At 41.6% G+C, this 19379-nt stretch overlaps 1 protein-coding gene across 1 annotated transcript in view; it reads right to left on the bottom strand.

Annotated features, from left to right (window-relative positions):
* Nucleotides 1-1318: 1318 nt before the first annotated feature.
* Nucleotides 1319-19379, bottom strand: part of SPATA7 (spermatogenesis associated 7) — an 82942-nt gene continuing 64881 nt past the window's right edge. Inside the window, exons 8-12 of the mRNA XM_026651330.1 lie at nt 14213-14280; nt 11716-11769; nt 4268-4345; nt 2574-2631; nt 1319-2093 (exon numbers count right to left, since the gene is read on the bottom strand). Coding sequence (XP_026507115.1) covers nt 1611-2093; nt 2574-2631; nt 4268-4345; nt 11716-11769; nt 14213-14280 — 741 coding nt within the window. The 3' untranslated portion in view covers nt 1319-1610. The remainder of the gene's footprint in view (nt 2094-2573; nt 2632-4267; nt 4346-11715; nt 11770-14212; nt 14281-19379) is intronic.

Genomic DNA, 19379 nt, shown 5'->3' with positions numbered 1-19379 from the left:
ATCATAGCCTTTGTTTAGCCTCTTCAGTTGTGCTGTTCCACTACAGCAAAGACAATTACTTATTTCTCACAGATACTTCAGGATGAACTGGATCAGGAAGATGAATGTCAGTAATTTAAGGGGAAAAGTAGCAAGATGTGACTTATCCATATGTATTCTCAGGCCCAATCTATTTAGGTAAATGTTGAACCAACTAATTATACACTTAAAAATACCGAAGTGTAAGATAGTGTAAGATACCAGGACAATGTCAAGCAACCCACAGTGCTTCCCTATGGCATTAACCCCTCTTTAACAGGTGGTACTGGTGGAGACACATTGGTGCAGCTACAGCATGAAGCTTGCTCAGCCACTGTTCAGGCTGTAGCTGTACTATAAACAAAGAACTTCAGTCTCTCAGTTTGTCAGTGCAATACATTTCATGTGTACTAGTATAAATACATATTTAAATAAAAACCTGCCCTTTCTACATTTTCTACATGATGCCTGATGTTTTAGCCAAACGCTCCTGATCTTGAATTAAAGCCCAACGTTCGTCAATTTATTAAAACAAAAATATATGCAGCACTTTAAATCAAGGCTTTCCTCAGTGCAGGAAACTGAGCTGTACATTTTAGTGTTGTGCAGTTTGACAACTGTTGCAAAATCTCCACCCTCCTAAAATATCAACTGAGTCATGAACATCCAGATTAAAACAGTGTACCAACAAAGCCAGCCAACTGCAGCAGTTACCGAAAGATATCCTTTCTTAGCCAAGCAAGACGGCAGGAGGTTAAGTGAAGACTGAGGGTTGCTATTATGGGAAAAGTCCCACTGCTTTCTACAGCAGGTAAAGACAGGGTAGAAAAGATCTGGCGATGAATACAGGAAAGAAGGGAGTGAAAGGAGGAGTAATCACCCCCTAGCAGCCAGTCACTGGCACAGAGAAATGCTCATGTTTCAGACTGTGTAACTGGATTTGAAGAGGGGTTCATCTCCTCTTGGGAATTTAGGACAGCCTTCAACAATGGACTAGGAGTGCCAAGAGATGCAGAAATCCCCTCCAATGTGGATGCAAGAGACTCCATGTTCACTCTGCACATTTCCTGCAGACACTAGACTCTGTGTCTTGTTTTTTGATGCTGATCAATCCTGAATTCTTCCTGCAAAGTGATACTGAAATGTTCAGTAACAGCTTAAGCTGTGATCTTAGCTCTTGGTGGCAAAAGCTTATTGTATTACAACTGTGCTTTAAATGCTTCAGTTATTGCACTCATTTATTATAAAAACAAAGAATAAATAATATAACTTATTATTACATCTCTAATAATCCTAAAAATATATACCTCTAATTTTAGCACTTTCAGCAGTTATTTCCAAATTAGACACTTAGCTGAAATATATAAAGTCCTTTTTAACCAGTGACATTTGACACACTACAGGTGTATGTTAGTACATGAATCAGTTAAAGCCTGATTAATAATACTTGTACTCCTGCTGGAGAGGCTATAGCAGTGTCCAAAGAGAAAAGTTAAAGGTAAAATGAATGATTCACTAGCATTTATTTAACAAACGTCAGCTCTCTGCAACAGTCTACTGTCCTGTTCTGCAGCTAGTTCTTGTCTACTACTTTACATAGAGGAAATTTGAAGGGCCTCTGCAAAGTTTTCCTCAAGATCATCAAGTTCCTTATTTGATTCAAAGTCACTGTCACACGTGGTTGAGTTCAGTGTTGGCTCAAATGTGTGTGAAATATCTGGGGCTTCTTCAGATTGCACTGAAGAGTAAGGATCTGTTCCAACACTCACCACTTCAGTTCTATCTTTTGAAAAGATATCCTTGTCATGCATCTGCTTTGAAGTTTCACTGTGTACGGGGTGTTTTAGTTTGTCTGTTTCCTTTGATAATAAATCCATGGCTTTTAGGAACTCCTCACTTTTTGTAGTCTTATTTTGTTTCCAATTTTTGCTGGTAAATTGGAGCTGGTCCAAGGTCTCAAATCTTTCCAGATCAAATGGGTCAATCACTTCCATGCTGCCATTGACTCTCTCAGATTTCTCTGTGCTGCAGCCCAGGTCGACTTTGAGGACATCCAGTAGGTGGCGCATTTTGTTCTAGAATTTAAGGGAAGAAATAAGATTCTTAATCACTTATGGCCCACTCCACAGCTGCCTGCAGTCTTAAGACAGGATCTGTAACAGATTTCATAGTCCAAATAGCTGAATGTATTGAGAATTTATTTTCAAATTAGCATGTTCCATTTAGTTACATTTTTGAGGAAATACAGGATGCATAAAATCAAGTAACTTAATTATTCTTATAATTACTTTGCAGAAAACAATGATCAAGTTTCTGAAATAACTGTTACCCAGTGCATGAAAGTATGCATGATGTGGGTGATCTAGAAAGGTCACATTTCCCACTTCCACTGCTGACAAAGTACCACCACACAATCTCTCATTTAAAAGGTGGATCTGTACTGAGGGTTATGGCTACATTTGCAGCATTTTTAAAAGTGCACTTTGGAAAGACCTCTCTGAAGTCACTTACATGGACTGAGAACATTACAGACTCTGTTCGGAAAAAGAACATACCTCATCCAAACGGTGTTTATTTTGCTCTATGTGACGCTCAAACAATCTCTCCAAAACCCTAAAAATAAATAAATAAGTAAGGCTCAGGCAGATCATTATTTTGAGAAGAGAAAGATAAAATGTCCTAAACAAGCCTAGATGAGTAAAGGATCCAAGCTCCAGAGTCTTCATGCATTTACTAAGGGGAAATAATCAGATTCCCCTCATTATACTTTGTCACAAAGAGGCCAACATTGTGTCTACAGGTCTCTCATATCTTACGCTGGGGTAACGTTCTGTGGTCAGCGCGTAAAGCGAAAACCACGTATAGTCAAAATTACATTGAGTGTAATGGCGGACGGGAATCGCCCGCACTACAGGAACAGTATTTAAATTGTTATTTTTCTCTTTTTTTGTGTTTTTGTTTTTGCTGACCGCGTAAAGCTGAATTCGCGCATGTTAAATGCGCATAAGATGCGACAGACCTGTACATTTTAACAGACATTTACTCAGTGGGCCAGGCCTTGTCATAGGGCTGAATGAGAACACTAACTGATGTACCCCTTGCTCTGTCTTAGCCAGTCTCAGCTCAGATAGAGTGAGCGGATGCCACAGACTGAAGTATTCACAATCCCATAACCCCTCCCCATAGTGGCTGCTGATGTGCAGAGGTACAAGCATAATCCTATACTCCCAGCAGACCCCCTGTCCCAGGCCGTATACTCCCAGCAGACCCCCTGTCCCAGGGGAGGGGGAAGAGACAAAACGCAGCTTCAGCAGCTCACTGTGGCAAGGGAAAGAAGATCCCTCAGGCCCTAAAGGCCCTCTATCATGGCCTGTGGGGAAGGCAGAGAGAAAGAACCTCTGGTCCCTTCTTCAGAGACTGGGGAGAAGAAACTGTGAGGAGAGAGTCAGGAAGGAGATGCTGCTAGGGCACCTCTGTCAGTGCCAGGATTGATATGGGCTGTGCCCCTCTGCTCCACTTGATTTGAAGTGGGGGGAAGGAGGAAGTGGACTAGAAGGGTGGAGAATGTGCACGAAGGAAAGAGTGGGGGGAATGAGGAAACAGATTGAGAATAGAAAGAAAAAAGAATTAGTGAGAGTGAGGGAAAGAAAGGAGAGACTGGAAACAGGGAAAGAGAAAGAGGACAGGCCGGTTGTTGGGGATGAGAAAAAGAGAGATGGAAGAGAATTCAGTGCACAGAGAGAATTTAACGGTAAGGGAGAATAACCATTGGAACAACTTTCCAAGGGACATGGTGGACTCTCAATAGACTTCATTTGAAGTCTATAAGATTGGAGATCTTTCTAGTAAATACGTTATAGTTGAAACAAAAATTATGGACTTGATGCAGAAATTACTGGGTGAGGTTCCTTGCTTTGTGTTATATAGGAGGTCATCCTAGATTATTACAATGGCCTTAAAATCTATGTATCTCTGATAGGGGAAGAGTGACAAGAGATGGAGGAGGAGAGGAAGAAAGAGAGCAGACTATGAAGATGTGCCAAGATCTACAACAGAAGTAAAAGGAAAGGAGAGAGAATGAGAGCAAAGGGAAGTTATGTTTTTAGAAGTGTATTTAATAGGAGGTTAAATGCCAAAATCTTATTATAAAAATGTCACCAGGGTCAGAGATACTGCACTCCACACTGCTTACAGAATCCAATCTGTTCTGAGCACAGTCCCTACAAACCTTAAAACAAAGATATCTAACCTGTTGGAAAATAATCCAAGCTTCAGAATTTCATCTGTTACATCTTCAATGAAACTCAAATACCGAAGCTCTTCTTCTCTGCACAGAGAACAGAAAATCCAGTCTGAATGTTTAAAAGTAGAGACATCTGTCACACAACAGAGCAAGAAGCTTTACCTGCTAAGGGAAATTACTTAGCAAATACCATGGAGAAAATGGAAACACTTATAGCTCTTGGGACCAACTTAGCTTCTTGTCTTACAGAAGACAAGTTACTTAGGTCTCATGTTTAGGTTGAATAAAAATAAGCTCTGTATAAAGTACGATGATATCTGCAGAAATGTTGCCTTGGCATGTCAGAGCAAAACTGTCAAGCTTTATGTTAACTTCCTGCTCTTGTATAAACTAGTCCAGAGCTCCTGAGGTGGGCAGTCCTGCAGGAGGGGTGACGGATCACAACCTGCTTTGTGCTATGAGATCTGGAAGGCTAACACTGCTCAAGAAATGGGTAGTGCTAGCCAGGTAGGGGGCAGAGACATGATGCAGCGCAATGCTCTGATTCAACAGCTTTCACAGGGGTTTCTAGGGAACTTCAGTTGCTACTCCCTGGTGGGAGGGCAGTGTTTCGACTGAAAACCTCCCTTACTTCAGGCATTGCTGGTGCAGGGAGAGGTAATGGATACCTCTCGGAGCCAACTTCACTCATTCTGATCCTTTCTTTTTAAATTTCAATGGAAACAACCCTTTAGCAAGACAGAAACATTCCTCTGCAGTGTTTGCAACCCAAATGTTGCAGCATTCAGCTAGTGCAGGAGAATCAGAGAATGAAACTCACTAGCACCTAGCACAACAGGTCCTGCTCCAGGACCAGGGCTCCTAGTCACTATGGTAATACAGGTAATAATAATAATGATAATAGCCAATTTTCATTGTAGAGTCAGAGAGCTACAGAAAGAAAAACAATGCCATGAGTAGAAAGTTCATCAGATTAACATATTTTCAATGCTAACAGGCAAAGGTTTTACAAGTAACAATGCTAAGGAATTTTTTACACAAGGGTTTTAGCCTATAACTACTCCAGGAAGAACAGGGGAACACTAGACTGTTCAAACAGCTAAGCATTAAAAGTATTCTTCAGTGGCACGTGCAAGCAGCTGTCATTAAGAAATATGTAAGAGAATTAATCAGGCATCAGCATAAAAATATATTGATGTAATGTGTTGTAAAATGTCCTTTCAAGTAAACAAATGATATAGCTAAAATAAGTTGCTTGGATTATGGGAGTTCAACATCACAAATGCCTTGAAGAGTGTTGAGGTCTTGTGGAGCTCTTTGGCTAACATTCCTTAGAACCAGTGGTGATGCCAATCACTATGGCTGGGAGAGCCTCCAAAAGTTTGGAGTTCTGTTGAGACAACCTAATAATAACAACAATAACAACGCAGTAATATGTTCCCCTTCTATAGCATCTTCCAAGGATTCCAAAAAGCTTTTCAGGCAAGTCCTCTTCAAGACAGGGAAGCATTATCATTCCTTTTATAGATGGAGAAACTAAGATACAGAGCAGGGGTCGGCAACCTTTCAGAAGTGGTGTGCTGAGTCTTCATTTATTCACTCTAATTTAAGGTTTTGCGTGCCACTAATACATTTTAACGTTTTTAGAAGGTCTCTTTCTATAAGTCTATAATATATAACTAAACTATTGTTGTATATAAAGTAAATAAGGCTTTTAAAATGTTTAAGAAGCTTCATTTAAAATTAAATTAAAATGCAGAGCCCCTCGGACTGGTGGCCAGGACCCGGGCATTATGAGTGCCACTGAAAATCAGCTCGCGTGCCGCCTTTGGCACACGTGCCATAGGTTGCCTACCCCTGATATAGAGAAATTATGTGACTTGTAAATCAGTGTAAGAGCTGGGAATATAATTTCAATCTCTGACTCCAGGGTCTCACCAGGTTTCTGGCCAGAAATACTAGGAGAATGCTCTCCATGATCAGTTCTGTTCCTGGATATAAACTGGAAATAACAACAATCAACCAACTTATCCATGTGTTTTAGAACTTCAAAAAATGTTGGGTTCTAAAAAGGAGTGAGGGCTGGGGGCAGGAGTTCTGACTTTATTTGGACCGGGCTGCCCATCCCTACAAGTACAAGACTGGGAAGGAGATCTGGGTTCTATTCCTGGCTTTACCCCTCCTGAACCCAGTTGCCACATCTATGAAATGGGGATAACTATCTAGCTCACCAGGGGATTGTAATGCTCAGTTCACTGTCAGCAAAACACTTTGTGTTATTCAGATGGAAGGGTCTATGGAAGTGCAAAATAATATTAATGCCTCTCTGAATATCCTATTTCTTCAGTGTGCTTTCCTCTTCATTCCTGTTGCATGTAAAGGGGATCTTTGTTCTCAGAAATTTCTCTGTTCCTGCTACTTGTTCTCCACCTGATGCCTGATTGCAACATTACACTTCGGTTGCTCTGGAAATGTTTGTTGTATATGTCTGTTGTCAATACAAAGAAAAGACCATGGTATCAAGGGGGGAACTAGTAGCAGGAGCTCTGCAGTAACAAAGGTCCCGTCTTCATAGAAATATTCCTAGTAATAAACAAGAACAAGAATAAACAAGAATAGCAGAATCTAGTCACTTTTCCCCAAAAAAGTTGTAGCTAGTTTTCCTGATTTTTAGATCCGTGGGGGATATTTCACATGCTGTCAAATTGATTTCTTTATTTGTAGCCATGTCAGATCCAGATCAGACTCTGATGTGATAGTTTATTACAATGCCTCATTTATTGTTTTAACATAAGAACATAAGAATGTCAATACTGGGTCAGACCAATGATCCATCTAGCCCAGCATACTATCCTCTAACAGTGACCAGTGCCAGATGCTTCAGAGAGAATGAAACAGAATATGGCAATTATCGAGCGATCCATCCCCTGTTGTCCAGTTCCAGCTTCTGGCAGTCAGCAGTTTAGGGACACCTGGAGCATGGGTTAGTATCCCATACCATCTTGGCTCATAGCTATTGAAGGACCTATCCTCCATGAATTTACCTAATTCTTTTTTGAACCCAGTTATGCTTTAGGCCTTCACAACATCCCCTGGCAATGAGTTCCACAGGTTGACTGCATTGTGTGAAGAAATACTTTCTTATGTTAGTTTTAAACCTGCTGCCTATTAATTTCATTGGGCGACTCCTGCTTCTTGTTTTATGTGAGGAGGGTAAATAACATTTCCTTATTCGTTTTCTCTACACCACTCATGACTTTATAGCCCTCTATCATATCCCCCTTAATCGTCTCTTTTCTAAGATGACCAGTCCCAGTCTTGTTATTCTCTCCTCATATGGAAGCTGTTCCATGGCCCTAATCATTTTTGTTGCCCTTCTTTTTACCTTTTCCAATTCTAAAATATATTTTTGAGATGGGACGACCAGAACTACATGCAGTGTTCAAGGTGTGGGTTTACCATGGATTTATATAGTGGTATTCTGATATTTTTCTGTCTTGTCTCTGTCCCTTTCCTAATGGTTCCTAACATTCTGTTAACTTTTTTTGACTGCAGCTGCACACTGAGCAGATGAATTCAGAGAACTATCCACAATTACTGCAAGGTCTCTTTTCTGACTGGAAACAGCTGATTTAGACCCCATCATTTTGTATCTATAGTTAGAATTATGTTTTCCAATGTGTATTACTTTGCACTTATCAACATTGATTTCATTTGCCATTTTGTCACCCAGTCCCCCAGTTTTGTGAGATCCCTTTGTAGCTCTTCACAGTCAGCTTTGGTCTTAACTACCGTGAGTAATTCTGTATCATTTGCAAATTTTGCCACTTAACTAATTACCGCCTTTCCACATCATTTATGAACATGTTGTACAAATCCCTGGAGGACCCCGCTATTTATCTCCCTCCATTGTGAAATCTGATAATTTATTCCTGGCCTTTGTTTCCTATCTTTTAATCAGTTACTGATCCATGAAAGGACCTTCCATCTTATCCCATGACTGCTTACTTTGTTTAAGAGCCTTTGATGTGTCAAAGGCTTTCTGAATGTCTAAGTACGCTGTATCAACTGGATCACCCTTGTACACATACTTGCTCAAAGAATTCTAATAGACTGTTGCGGCATGATTTCCTTTTGACTCTTCCCCAACATATCATGTTCATCTATGTGTCTCATAATTCTGTTCTTTACTATAGTTTCAACTAATTTGCTTGGTACCGAAGTTAGGCTTACTGGCCTGTACTTGTTAGGATTGTCTTTGGAGCCTTTTAAAAAAAATCAGCGTTACATTAGCTAACCTCCAGTCATCTGGTACAGTGACTGATTCAAACAATAGGCTATATACCACTGTCAGTAGTTCAGTGATTTCTTATTGGAGTTCCTTCAGAACTCTGGGTTAATACCATCTAGCCCTGATGACTTATTACTGTTTAATTTATCAATATGTTCCAAAACACCCTCTACTGACACCTTAGTCTAGAATGGTTCCTCAGATCTGTCACCTAAAAGAATGGACTGGATGTGGAAATCTCCCTCACATCCTCTGCAGTGAAGACAGATGCCAAGAATTCATTCAGCTTCTCTGCAATGGTCTTATCTTCCCTGAGTGATCCTTCAGCATCTTGATCATCTAGTGGTCCCACTGATTGTTTGGCAGGCTACCTGCTCCTGATGTACTTAAACATTTTTTTGCTGTTAGTTTTTGTGTCTTTTGCTATTTGCTCATCAAATTCTTTTTTGGCCTGCCTAATTATACTTCCATATTTGACTTGCTAAAGTTTATGCTCTCAAAAAAGATCTCACAAAACTAGTGATTGGGCAACAAAACGGTAAATGAAATTTAATGTAGATAAATGTAAAGTAATGCACATTGGAAAAAATAACCCCAACTATACATACAATATGATGGGGGCTAATTTAGCTACAACAAGTCAGGAAAAAGATCTTGGAGTCATCGTGGATAGTTCTCTGAAGATGTCCACACAGTGTGCAGAGGCAGTCAAAAAAGCAAACAGGATGTTAGGAATCATTAAAAAGGGGATAGAGAATAAGACTGAGAATATATTATTGCCCTTATATAAATCGATGGTATGCCCACATCTTGCCCAACTTCAATGTATACCCCAAATTAAGAAACACAGTAAAAGAACTAAAAAAGAGCCACTGTGGCTTAATAACCATGTAAAAGAAGCAGTGAGTGATAAAAAGACTTCCTTTAAAAAGTGGAAGTCAAATCCTAGTGAGGCAAATAGAAAGGAGCATAAACGCTGCCAGATTAAGTGCAAGAATGTAATAAGAAAAGCCAAAGAGGAGTTTGAAGAACGGCTAGCCCAAAACTCCAAAGGTGGTAATAAAATGTTTTTTAAATATATCAGAAGCAGGAAGCCTGCTAAACAACCAGCGGGGCCCCTTGATGATCGAGATACAAAAGGAGTGCTTAAAGACGATAAAGTCATTGCGGAGAAACTAAATAGATTCTTTGCTTCAGTCTTCACGGCTGAGGATGTTAGGGAGATTCCCAAACCTGAGCCGGCTTTTGTAGGTGACAAATCTGAGGAACTGTCACAGATTGAAGTGTCACTAGAGGAGGTTTTGGAATTAATTGATAAACTTAACATTAACAAGTCACCGGGACCAGATGGCATTCACCCAAGAGTTCTGAAAGAACTCAAATGTGAAGTTGCGGAACTATTAACTAAGGTTTGTAACCTGTCCTTTAAATTGGCTTCTGTACCCAATCACTGGAAGTTAGCTAATGTAACGCCAATATTTAAAAAAGGCTCTAGAGGTGATCCCGGCAATTACAGACCGGTAAGTCTAACGTCGGTACCGGGCAAATTAGTCGAAACAATAGTTAAGAATAAAATTGTCAGACACATAGAAAAACATAAACTGTTGAGCAATAGTCAACATGGTTTCTGTAAAGGGAAATCGTGTCTTACTAATCTATTAGAGTTCTTTGAAGGGGTCAACAAACATGTGGACAAGGGGGATCCAGTGGACATAGTGTACTTAGATTTCCAGGAAGCCTTTGACAAGGTCCCTCACCAAAGGCTCTTACGTAAATTAAGTTGTCAAGGGATAAAAGGGAAGGTCCTTTCATGGATTGAGAACTGGTTAAAAGACCGGGAACAAAGGGTAGGAATTAATGGTAAATTCTCAGAATGGAGAGGGGTAACTAGTGATGTTCCCCAAGGGTCAGTCCTCGGACCAATCCTATTCAACTTATTTATAAATGATCTGGAGAAAGGGGTAAACAGTGAGGTGGCAAAGTTTGCAGATGATACTAAACTGCTCAAGATAGTTAAGACCAAAGCAGACTGTGATGAACTTCAAAAAGATCTCACAAAACTAAGTGATTGGGCAACAAAATGGCAAATGAAATTTAATGTGGATAAATGTAAAGTAATGCACATTGGAAAAAATAACCCCAACTATACATACAATATGATGGGGGCTAATTTAGCTACAAGTCAGGAAAAAGATCTTGGAGTCATCGTGGATAGTTCTCTGAAGATGTCCGCGCAGTGTGCAGAGGCGGTCAAAAAAGCAAACAGGATTTTAGGGATCATTAAAAAGGAGATAGAGAATAAGACTGAGAATATATTATTGCCCTTATATAAATTGATGGTACGCCCACATCTCGAATACTGCGTACAGATGTGGTCTCCTCATCTCAAAAAAGATATACTGGCACTAGAAAAGGTTCAGAGAAGGGCAACTAAAATGATTAGGGGTTTGGAACGGGTCCCATATGAGGAGAGATTAAAGAAGCTAGGACTTTTCAGCTTGGAAAAGAGGAGACTAAGGGGGGATATGATAGAGGTATATAAAATCATGAGTGATGTGGAGAAAGTAGATAAGGAAAAGTTATTTACTTATTCCCATAATACAAGAACTAGGGGCCACCAAATGAAATTAATGGGCAGCAGGTTTAAAACAAATAAAAGGAAGTTCTTCTTCACACAGCGCACTGTCAACTTGTGGAACTCCTTGCCTGAGGAGGTTGTGAAGGCTAGGACTATAACAGCATTTAAAAGAGAACTGGATAAATTCATGGAGGTTAAGTCCATTAATGGCTATTAGCCAGGATGGGTAAGGAATGGTGTCCCTAGCCTCTGTTTGTCAGAGGGTGGAGATGGATGGCAGGAGAGAGATCACTTGATCATTACCTGTTAGGTTCACTCCCTCTGGGGCACCTGGCATTGGTCACTGTCGGTAGACAGGATATTGGGCTAGATGGACCTTTGATCTGACCCAGTATGGCTGTTCTTATGCTCCTTTCTATTTTCCTCAGTAAGATTTGACTTCCAATTTTTTATTGATGCCTTTCTGCCTCTAGATGTCTTTTAATGAAACTTAAATTTATATTTGTAAAAACTTAAAAGGAACTTTAAATTTGTTGCCATTTTACTGTTTCACCCAGTAAAAGAGAGAGGAAAAAATATACTTACTCAGCCTGGATTTTTCTCATTGCTGAGGATTCCATAGAATACATGGATGTCACGCTAGTCAGAAAAATAGATATTAAAAAATAGCATTAGGCAATTTCCTAGAAACCTCCAATTCCCTGCATTTCACTCTCTTTCTGGAGTAACCCACAATCATGAGATGCCCTCACCCAAAAGTGTCTGCCAAAGAACATCGAATCCCTGTGGTAATAACTGGGTTAGCTGTACCAGTGAGAGTTATGGGAATGTCACTAACATCCTTTATCCATTTCATCTCTATAGAAAACAATCCCCTGCTCCAGTGGTAAACTCCACTTCTTAACTTCAAGGCAGATGAGAGTTTCCTCTAATATTGGGACAGTCAGAACCCTTACCCCAAAGATGGAAGGTATCCCTCAGACTGAAAAGAAAGTCCCAATGTTACACCTGAGGCTGGGTTTCCATCATGGCAGTACAGCATCCCATAATCCATTTAGTGCTTTTAGTAGAACATTTAATATGCTGCATGTAACTCCTACTCATGCAAGTAATCTCACTGCACTCACATATCATCTTGGCACAGAAAGGAGGCTATTATTTAATGTCTTGTCATACAAACATCTCCATGACTTCTTCCATGCCACTATATATGGAGCTGAGCAAATAATTGATTTTTTGGTTTGATAGATACAGAAAAACCCAAACAAACTTTTGTTTCGGGTCAAACTAAACATTTAATCTGACTCAAAACAACATTCTTCCATTGTTTTGTTTCATTAAGTTTTCAGGTGTTTTTTACCCTTTAAAAAAATCTCTAACAAATATAACTAAATTTCTAAACCAATCTGCAAATAGTTTATTCACTGATAAATGCATTTTCAGTCAAACAAAACTATGTGCCAAAAAAATAATAATAATAAACAAAAATGCAGCCAGCCCTAGCCCCATATGCTTGGAACACTGTCCCAGAGACTGCCCACTAATCCACCACTCTTGCCTCTTTTAAATCTCTTCTAGAGACACATACACTTCTACCAAGAAGTGAGCTACCTATCATTTTAAATTATAGGCTCAAAGTTCATCAAGAAGTGTACACAAATGAATGGATTCTCTGCATGATCTTATTTATGTGACTCTACCTAACCCTACCCAGTGCCCTCTTGTTTGCATGTCCTCATAACTTCTATTGTGTATAAATTCTAGACTGCAAACATTTGGGAGCACAGAGCTTATCTATCTGTTCTATGAGGTTCCTAACGCACCTGTATACAGGTGGTGTATACATAATGATAATTTGAGGTGACTCAAAAGATCAGTTCCATCTTAATGCCCCCTTTCTGAACTTGAAAACTAGATCAATTTCTGTTTGTCTTTCAGGTAGAAACTGAGACAAGAACCGGAAAGGCCATTTAGCATTGTAAGATTTACAATATTTCCTAGATTTCCAGTGGAAAATATTTCAGAAGTAGAGCTTTGATTGACTCACCGATTTATAATTTGCCTATCACTGGCTCTTACGTTACAGAAAACATCACACAGATGTTTTAATCCTGATGTTTTACCCAGTGAGACTATATCTGCTATAGCAACATAGCGTGAACTGAATACAAAACACACTTGTGCTTTGTCTTCAGATGAGACTTAGTATTTATTTTTAGCCTCTATGGCAGACAACAGGTGGATTATCAGGGATAATTAGCGATGGGCTCAGCTGGCAGTGTGGCTGTTTAGGGTAGAGGATGGGGTAGGCTGTGGTAACAGGACACATAAAAGCATTACAGTCTCATAGGAGGCAGCCTGCTATCTTGGGCATAGTTAGCATCACAATGTAGCTGAAGCTGAAGCACAGGTGGGAGGGATGAGATTGCAAAAAGGGAGGAGAAAAGGTAGCCATGAACAAAAAGGTGAAAGCCCGAGTACCACCATCAGTCTAACTTAATATCACCAGTTACTGCTACATAGAGGTAAGAACCTATTCAGTATATGGCCTTGCTTCATGGGTAATTTAGATGATCAGATATTGGGGGAATCTCTTTTCCCTTGAAAGGTATTTATTCATGCATGACTATGGCAATGCATCAGTAACACCATCACCACCAACCTAACAAAAGAAATAGCTTGTAAGTTCTGATCTTAGTTCTAGTGTGTCTAAGGAGTTATTAGCTGTGTTGACTCTGTCATACTCACTCCTGGCTAATGGAAACTCTTGCTCAAATAAGCACAGGAAATTTGGATGCAAGAACACAGTGATCTACATATTAAGAGATGCTACAGTATATAAAGATTTTTTCACTTATTTCACATGTATTTCACTATATTGGCTTCATGTTGGAATTTTATCATAAGGAAAATGTGAATACTGCTTCCTGATCTATGCACAAAGTCATTAATCTCCAAAAACTCCTTGCTATAAAACAGGGCTCGCAGACAGAAATGGTAATAATGGCCAATGAGCCTAATAACTAGTGGTAAGGCAAGCAATAAAGAATGTTTGAAATATTTCCTTCTGCAAATCAGGCACCTTGGCAAGGAGTACTGAAAAGCATCCATCCTTCCCTCAGACTCATCTGGAGCAGACGTGACTTCAGCCTATAAACACAGAGATAACATCTTTATTATTGGTGCAACACTACATAGCAAAACAAGGCTCAGAACATGGTTAGTCATAAGGCGTCAGGAGTGTGGGGGGACAGGAGGTTTGTGCCACACACATAGTCATTAGGAAATTCCAGCTTAGAAGACCAGGGGGAGAATTTTGTTATAATTTTATCATCTGCATGTGATTCAGCTAATCTATTAACATTAGTTTTAAAACTATGTTCTTAATAATCCTTTGCTATAATATTATAAGCATACAGCATCTTTTATTCAAGGATCTCAGAGTATTTATAAATATTAATAAAACCTCACAATACCCTTCTGAGGTCAATATTAACAGTACATTAAGGCACCTGGAGGTTAATGGCCTAATTTGAACATAGGCTAAACACCTAAATCTCCAGCTGAAGCCAAGGGAGATGTGGGTACTCACCTCCTCTGAAAATCAGGCAAAAATGACTTATCTAACCACACAAAATGTGTCAGTGGTAGAGTGGGAGTAAAGTCTAGCCGTGCTGAGTCCTATTCCATTGCACTAACCACCAGACCATTCCCCCTCACTTCAGGCACTCACACAAACATAGAGATGGTAAAGTTGTCTACTGCTTGCATTTTAAACGACAACACTCAGAAAAGGCCATTAATGCTCCATTATTGACTGTCACTCTTTCATCAGCAAGAAAAAGGCTGATGTGACAGATGTTGCCATATGAATACATAGTACTCAGTTGGACTGGAGGGGAGCTACCTAATTATTAAAGCTTTGTCTGAACCAATTTCTACCCAGTTCAGATGCAGCCACTCTGTCATTTTCAGGGAAGGTATAAAGCAGCAAATATCCCGCAAGCATAAACAGAACTATTTGCTTTATTCATAATCTGAGATGTTAAAGGTCCAGTACCTACTCATGTGAGTAGTTCTATTAACCTTGACAGGATTATTTGTTTAAGGAATACGTGTCTGTGTACAGGCTATAGGATGAGGTCCAAAATTCAGTAGCTATTTGAAAAATCTCAGTTTCAGGTCATACTCTTCAACACAAAAATGAGCAGAAAGGGAAAATGTTAAGACAAAATATCTTCAGAGCTGAAGCCACTTATCACCACAGATCAATAGTGTGCATTCAAAAATTACTGAAAATTCTCCTCCGGTAAAAGACATTTCTGTGCTATTGCAATTATTGTCACAAGCTATATATTTTATCTGAAAAATATTAGCTGAGGGACAGAATCTGCCTCCCTTGCTCATGCTGAGCAGTACCCTACTCCTCAAAGTCCTACTGAAATCTATGAAACTACTTGTAGAGTAAGATACTATTCAACATGAGTAAGGGCAGCAGAGCCTAACAAAGAGATCTGTTAGTATAAAAGACAAAACTAAGCACCAGCTAACCACAATCATTATAAAATCTCCTATGACTGTCAAGAGTATATTTAATAGTGTAGTGCAGCGGTTCTCAAACTTCATTGCACCGCAACCCTCTTCTGACAACAAAAATTACGACATGACCCCAGAATGGGGGACCGAATCCTGAGCCTGTCCCAGCCTGCTGCCCTGGGTGGGGGGAGAAGGAGCCAAAGCTGAAACCCAGCCCCAGGCAGGGGGGGCCTGAAAACTGAGCCCTGTCACCCGGGGCTGAAGCCGAAGCCTGAGCCCCACCACTCAGGGCTGAAGTCCTTGCACCCTGGCGACCCCCTTTAAACAGGGTCGCGACCCACTTTGGGGTCCAGACCCACAGTTTTAGAACCCCTGGTGTAGTGTAAAGACAAATTGACTGATGGCACCAATACACAAAAGGCTGAGACTTCTATCGCAAATCATCCTGTTATGTGTAGGTGTTGAAGCAAATCAAGAATTAAGCTCAAAACGGAGATACCATGTGTGCGCCACACACACACACACACACAATTCAAGGAAACAAAGAAATTCCCAAATTATACCCTGATAAAACAGCTCCTAGGCATTTGCAATATGAGAATCTAGCAGCTATTGCATATTTTATACTTTTTATGAAATGAAGATTCTGTAAAATACATATTTACAGGGCATTTGAAACATGATTATTGATTCTGAATCCCTAATACACATTTGGAGGTTAAGCAGCTATAATAGTTTCTTATCTAAATACTTATTTAAGTCTTTAATAAAAAACGGTTACCTACCTTTTGTAACTGTTGCTCTTATAGATGTGTTGCTCATGTCCATTCCATTCTAGGTTTGTTCACGCCCACCTGCCCGGTTATCAGAGATTTTTGCCTTAGTGGTATCCGTAGGGTTGGCCTTGGCACCCTCTGGAATGCTGCGCTCATGCATCAGTATATCAGGCATCGCCGGCCCTATGCCCTCTCAGTTCCTTCTTGCCAGCAACTCTGACAGAGGAGCAGGCGGGGGCAGGGTTTGGAATGGACATGAGCAACTCATCTCGAAGAACAACAGTTACAAAAGGTAGGTAATTGTTTTTTCTTTTTTGAATGATTGCTCATGTAGATTCCATTGTAGGTGACTCACAAACAGTATCCCTGGAGGTGGGATCGGAGTTCACGGTTGTGTGGCTTGCAGCACTGCTCTGCCAAAGCCAGCATTGTCTCGGGCTTGCTGGATAAGCACATAGAGAGACATAAACATGTGCATAGTTGACCAGGTAGTGGCCCTGCAGATATCTTGAATAGGCACTTGGGGCAGGAAGGCCACCGATGAGGCTTGCGCCCTAGTCGAATGGGCAGTTACAATTGCTGGAGGAGGCACTTTCACCTGTTCATAGCAAAACTGAATGCAGGCAGTGATCCACGATGAGATCCTCTGGGTGGACACCAGATGACCTTTCATCTTGTCCGCCACTGTAACGAACAGCTGCATCGACTTACTTGCTTGGTTCTTTCAATGTAAAAGGCTAGCACTCTTCTGACATCCAGAGAGTGCAATCTACGCATCTCCTCATACCTATGAGGCTTTGGGAAGAAGACTGGCAAGAATATGTCCTGGCTCACATGAAACTGAAACAACGTTGGGCAGGAAAGCTGGGTGTGGCCGCAGCTGGACTTTGTCCTTGAAAAACACTGTATAGGGCGGCTCTGAGGTTAGTGCCCTAATCTCAGAGACCCTATGAGCAGATGTTATTGCCACTAGGAATGACACCTTCCAGGAGAGCAGAAGAAGGGAACAGGAAGCCAATGGCTCAAATGGGGCCCCCATGAGCTATGCCAGCACTAGATTCAGGTCCCAAAGAGGGACTGGGTCTCAGAACATGGGGGTAGAGTCACCCCAGACCTTTCAAGAACCGGACCATCATGTCGTGAGTGAAGACCAAGCTGCCCTGAACTGGGTGAAAAGCTGATATAGCAGCCAAGTGGACCTTAATTGATGAAATGGTCAAGCCCTGGAGCTTAAGATGTAGGAGATAGTCCAGGATTGACTGCATCAAGGCCTGCTCAGGCCTAATATTCTGGTCCAAGGCCCAGCATGTGAACTGTTTCCATTTGGCCAGGTAGGTTGCTCTGGTAGAGGGCTTCCTACTGCCCAACAGTACCTGCTGGACACGGCCCGAGCACTCCCGCTCTTCCGCATTTAACCACACAACAGCCAAGCAGTCAGTTGCAGTGCTGCCAGGTTCAGGTGCAGAAGATTGCCATGGTTCTGGGACAGCAGATCCAGCCAGAGAGGCAGCTGCAGTGGGGCCACCACCGAGAGGTCCAGCAGCATGCTGAACCAGTGCTGGCGACGCCAAGCCGGGGTTATTAGCATTACCTTCGCCCTGTCCTGTTTGATCATCGTGAGGATTCTGTGGATTAATGGCACTGGTGGGAAGGAGTACATCAGGGCCCCCGACCACGGGAGTAAAAAGGCGTCTGACAGGAAGCCTCTGTCGATCCCTCAAATCAAGCAGAACACATGGCATTTCCTGTTCTGAGAAGCAAACAAGTCCACTTGGGCAGTTTCCTTCCTTTGGAAGATCATGCTGACCACCTCCAGATGGAGTGACCACTCATGGTGAGACACGAAGCTTCTGCTGAGGCGATCTGCTAATACATTCCAGGTCCCCAGGAGGTACACGGCCACGAAATGAATGGCATTCTGCACACAGAAGTCCCAGAGCCGGAGGGCTTCCTAGCAAAGGGCTGTCAACCTGGCTCCACCATGTTTGTTGATATAAAATTTTGCAGTGGTGTTGTCTGTCAGGACTTGTACCACTCTGCCCTTCAAGTGGGACCGGAAAGTCTGGCAGGCCAAATGAACCGCTCTGAGCTCCCTGACATTTATGTGGAGGGAGCGATCGTCCCGCAGCCAGCGGCCTTGCGTGCTGAGCTCGCCCAAGTGGACTTCCTAGCCAAGGTCCAAGGCATCGGAAACCAGGGTCAGCGACTGGGACAGGGCCGCGAAGGGAACCCCATCCAACACCGATTTGGGGTCCAACCACTATTCCAGTGACAACCGGATATGGTCTGGTACCCTGACTACCAGGTCTAGATCATGCCCTTTGGGGGTGTAGACTGACACCAGCCATGGTTGCAGTGCAGGAGATGGAGCCAGGCATGACGGACCACGTAAGTACAAGCTGCCATGTTGCCTAACAACCTCAGGCAGGCCGTGATGAGCGGGTGGACCCTTATGGGGGAGTTCAAGTCTGACGTAGCTTAGAAACGGGCCTCCAGAAGGAATACTCTGGCCCGCGTGGAGTCAAGGACTGCCCCTATGAACTCTATCTGTTACACTGGTACGAGGATCAATTTATTTTCATTTACTAATAGGCCCAGGTCGTGACAGGTAGAACGCACCAGATTGAGACTCCTCTGCACTTGATCCTGCAATCTGCCCTTGATGAGCCAATCGCCGAGATAAGGATAGATCTGGACCCCTCGATGTCTCAGGTAAGTGGCTACTGGGGCCATGCATTTTAAGAATACACACATGACCGACGAGGGGCCAAAGGGCAGCACTATAAATTGGAAGTGAATCTGACCCATCATAAAACAGAGGAACCGTCTGTGTCATTGGAAGATGGAAATATGAAAATTAACATATTTCAAGTCGAGAGTGGTGTACCAGTCTCCCAGATCCAGGGAGGGAATGATGGAGGCCAGGGAGACCATGCA

The sequence above is a fragment of the Terrapene carolina genome, unplaced genomic scaffold (assembly GCF_002925995.2).
Source record: "Terrapene carolina triunguis isolate 2854851 unplaced genomic scaffold, T_m_triunguis-2.0 Scaffold96, whole genome shotgun sequence".
Taxonomy (NCBI): Eukaryota; Metazoa; Chordata; order Testudines; family Emydidae; genus Terrapene; species Terrapene triunguis.
Note: the sequence above shows the minus strand (reverse complement) of the source record. Positions and strands in the feature narration are given on the sequence as shown.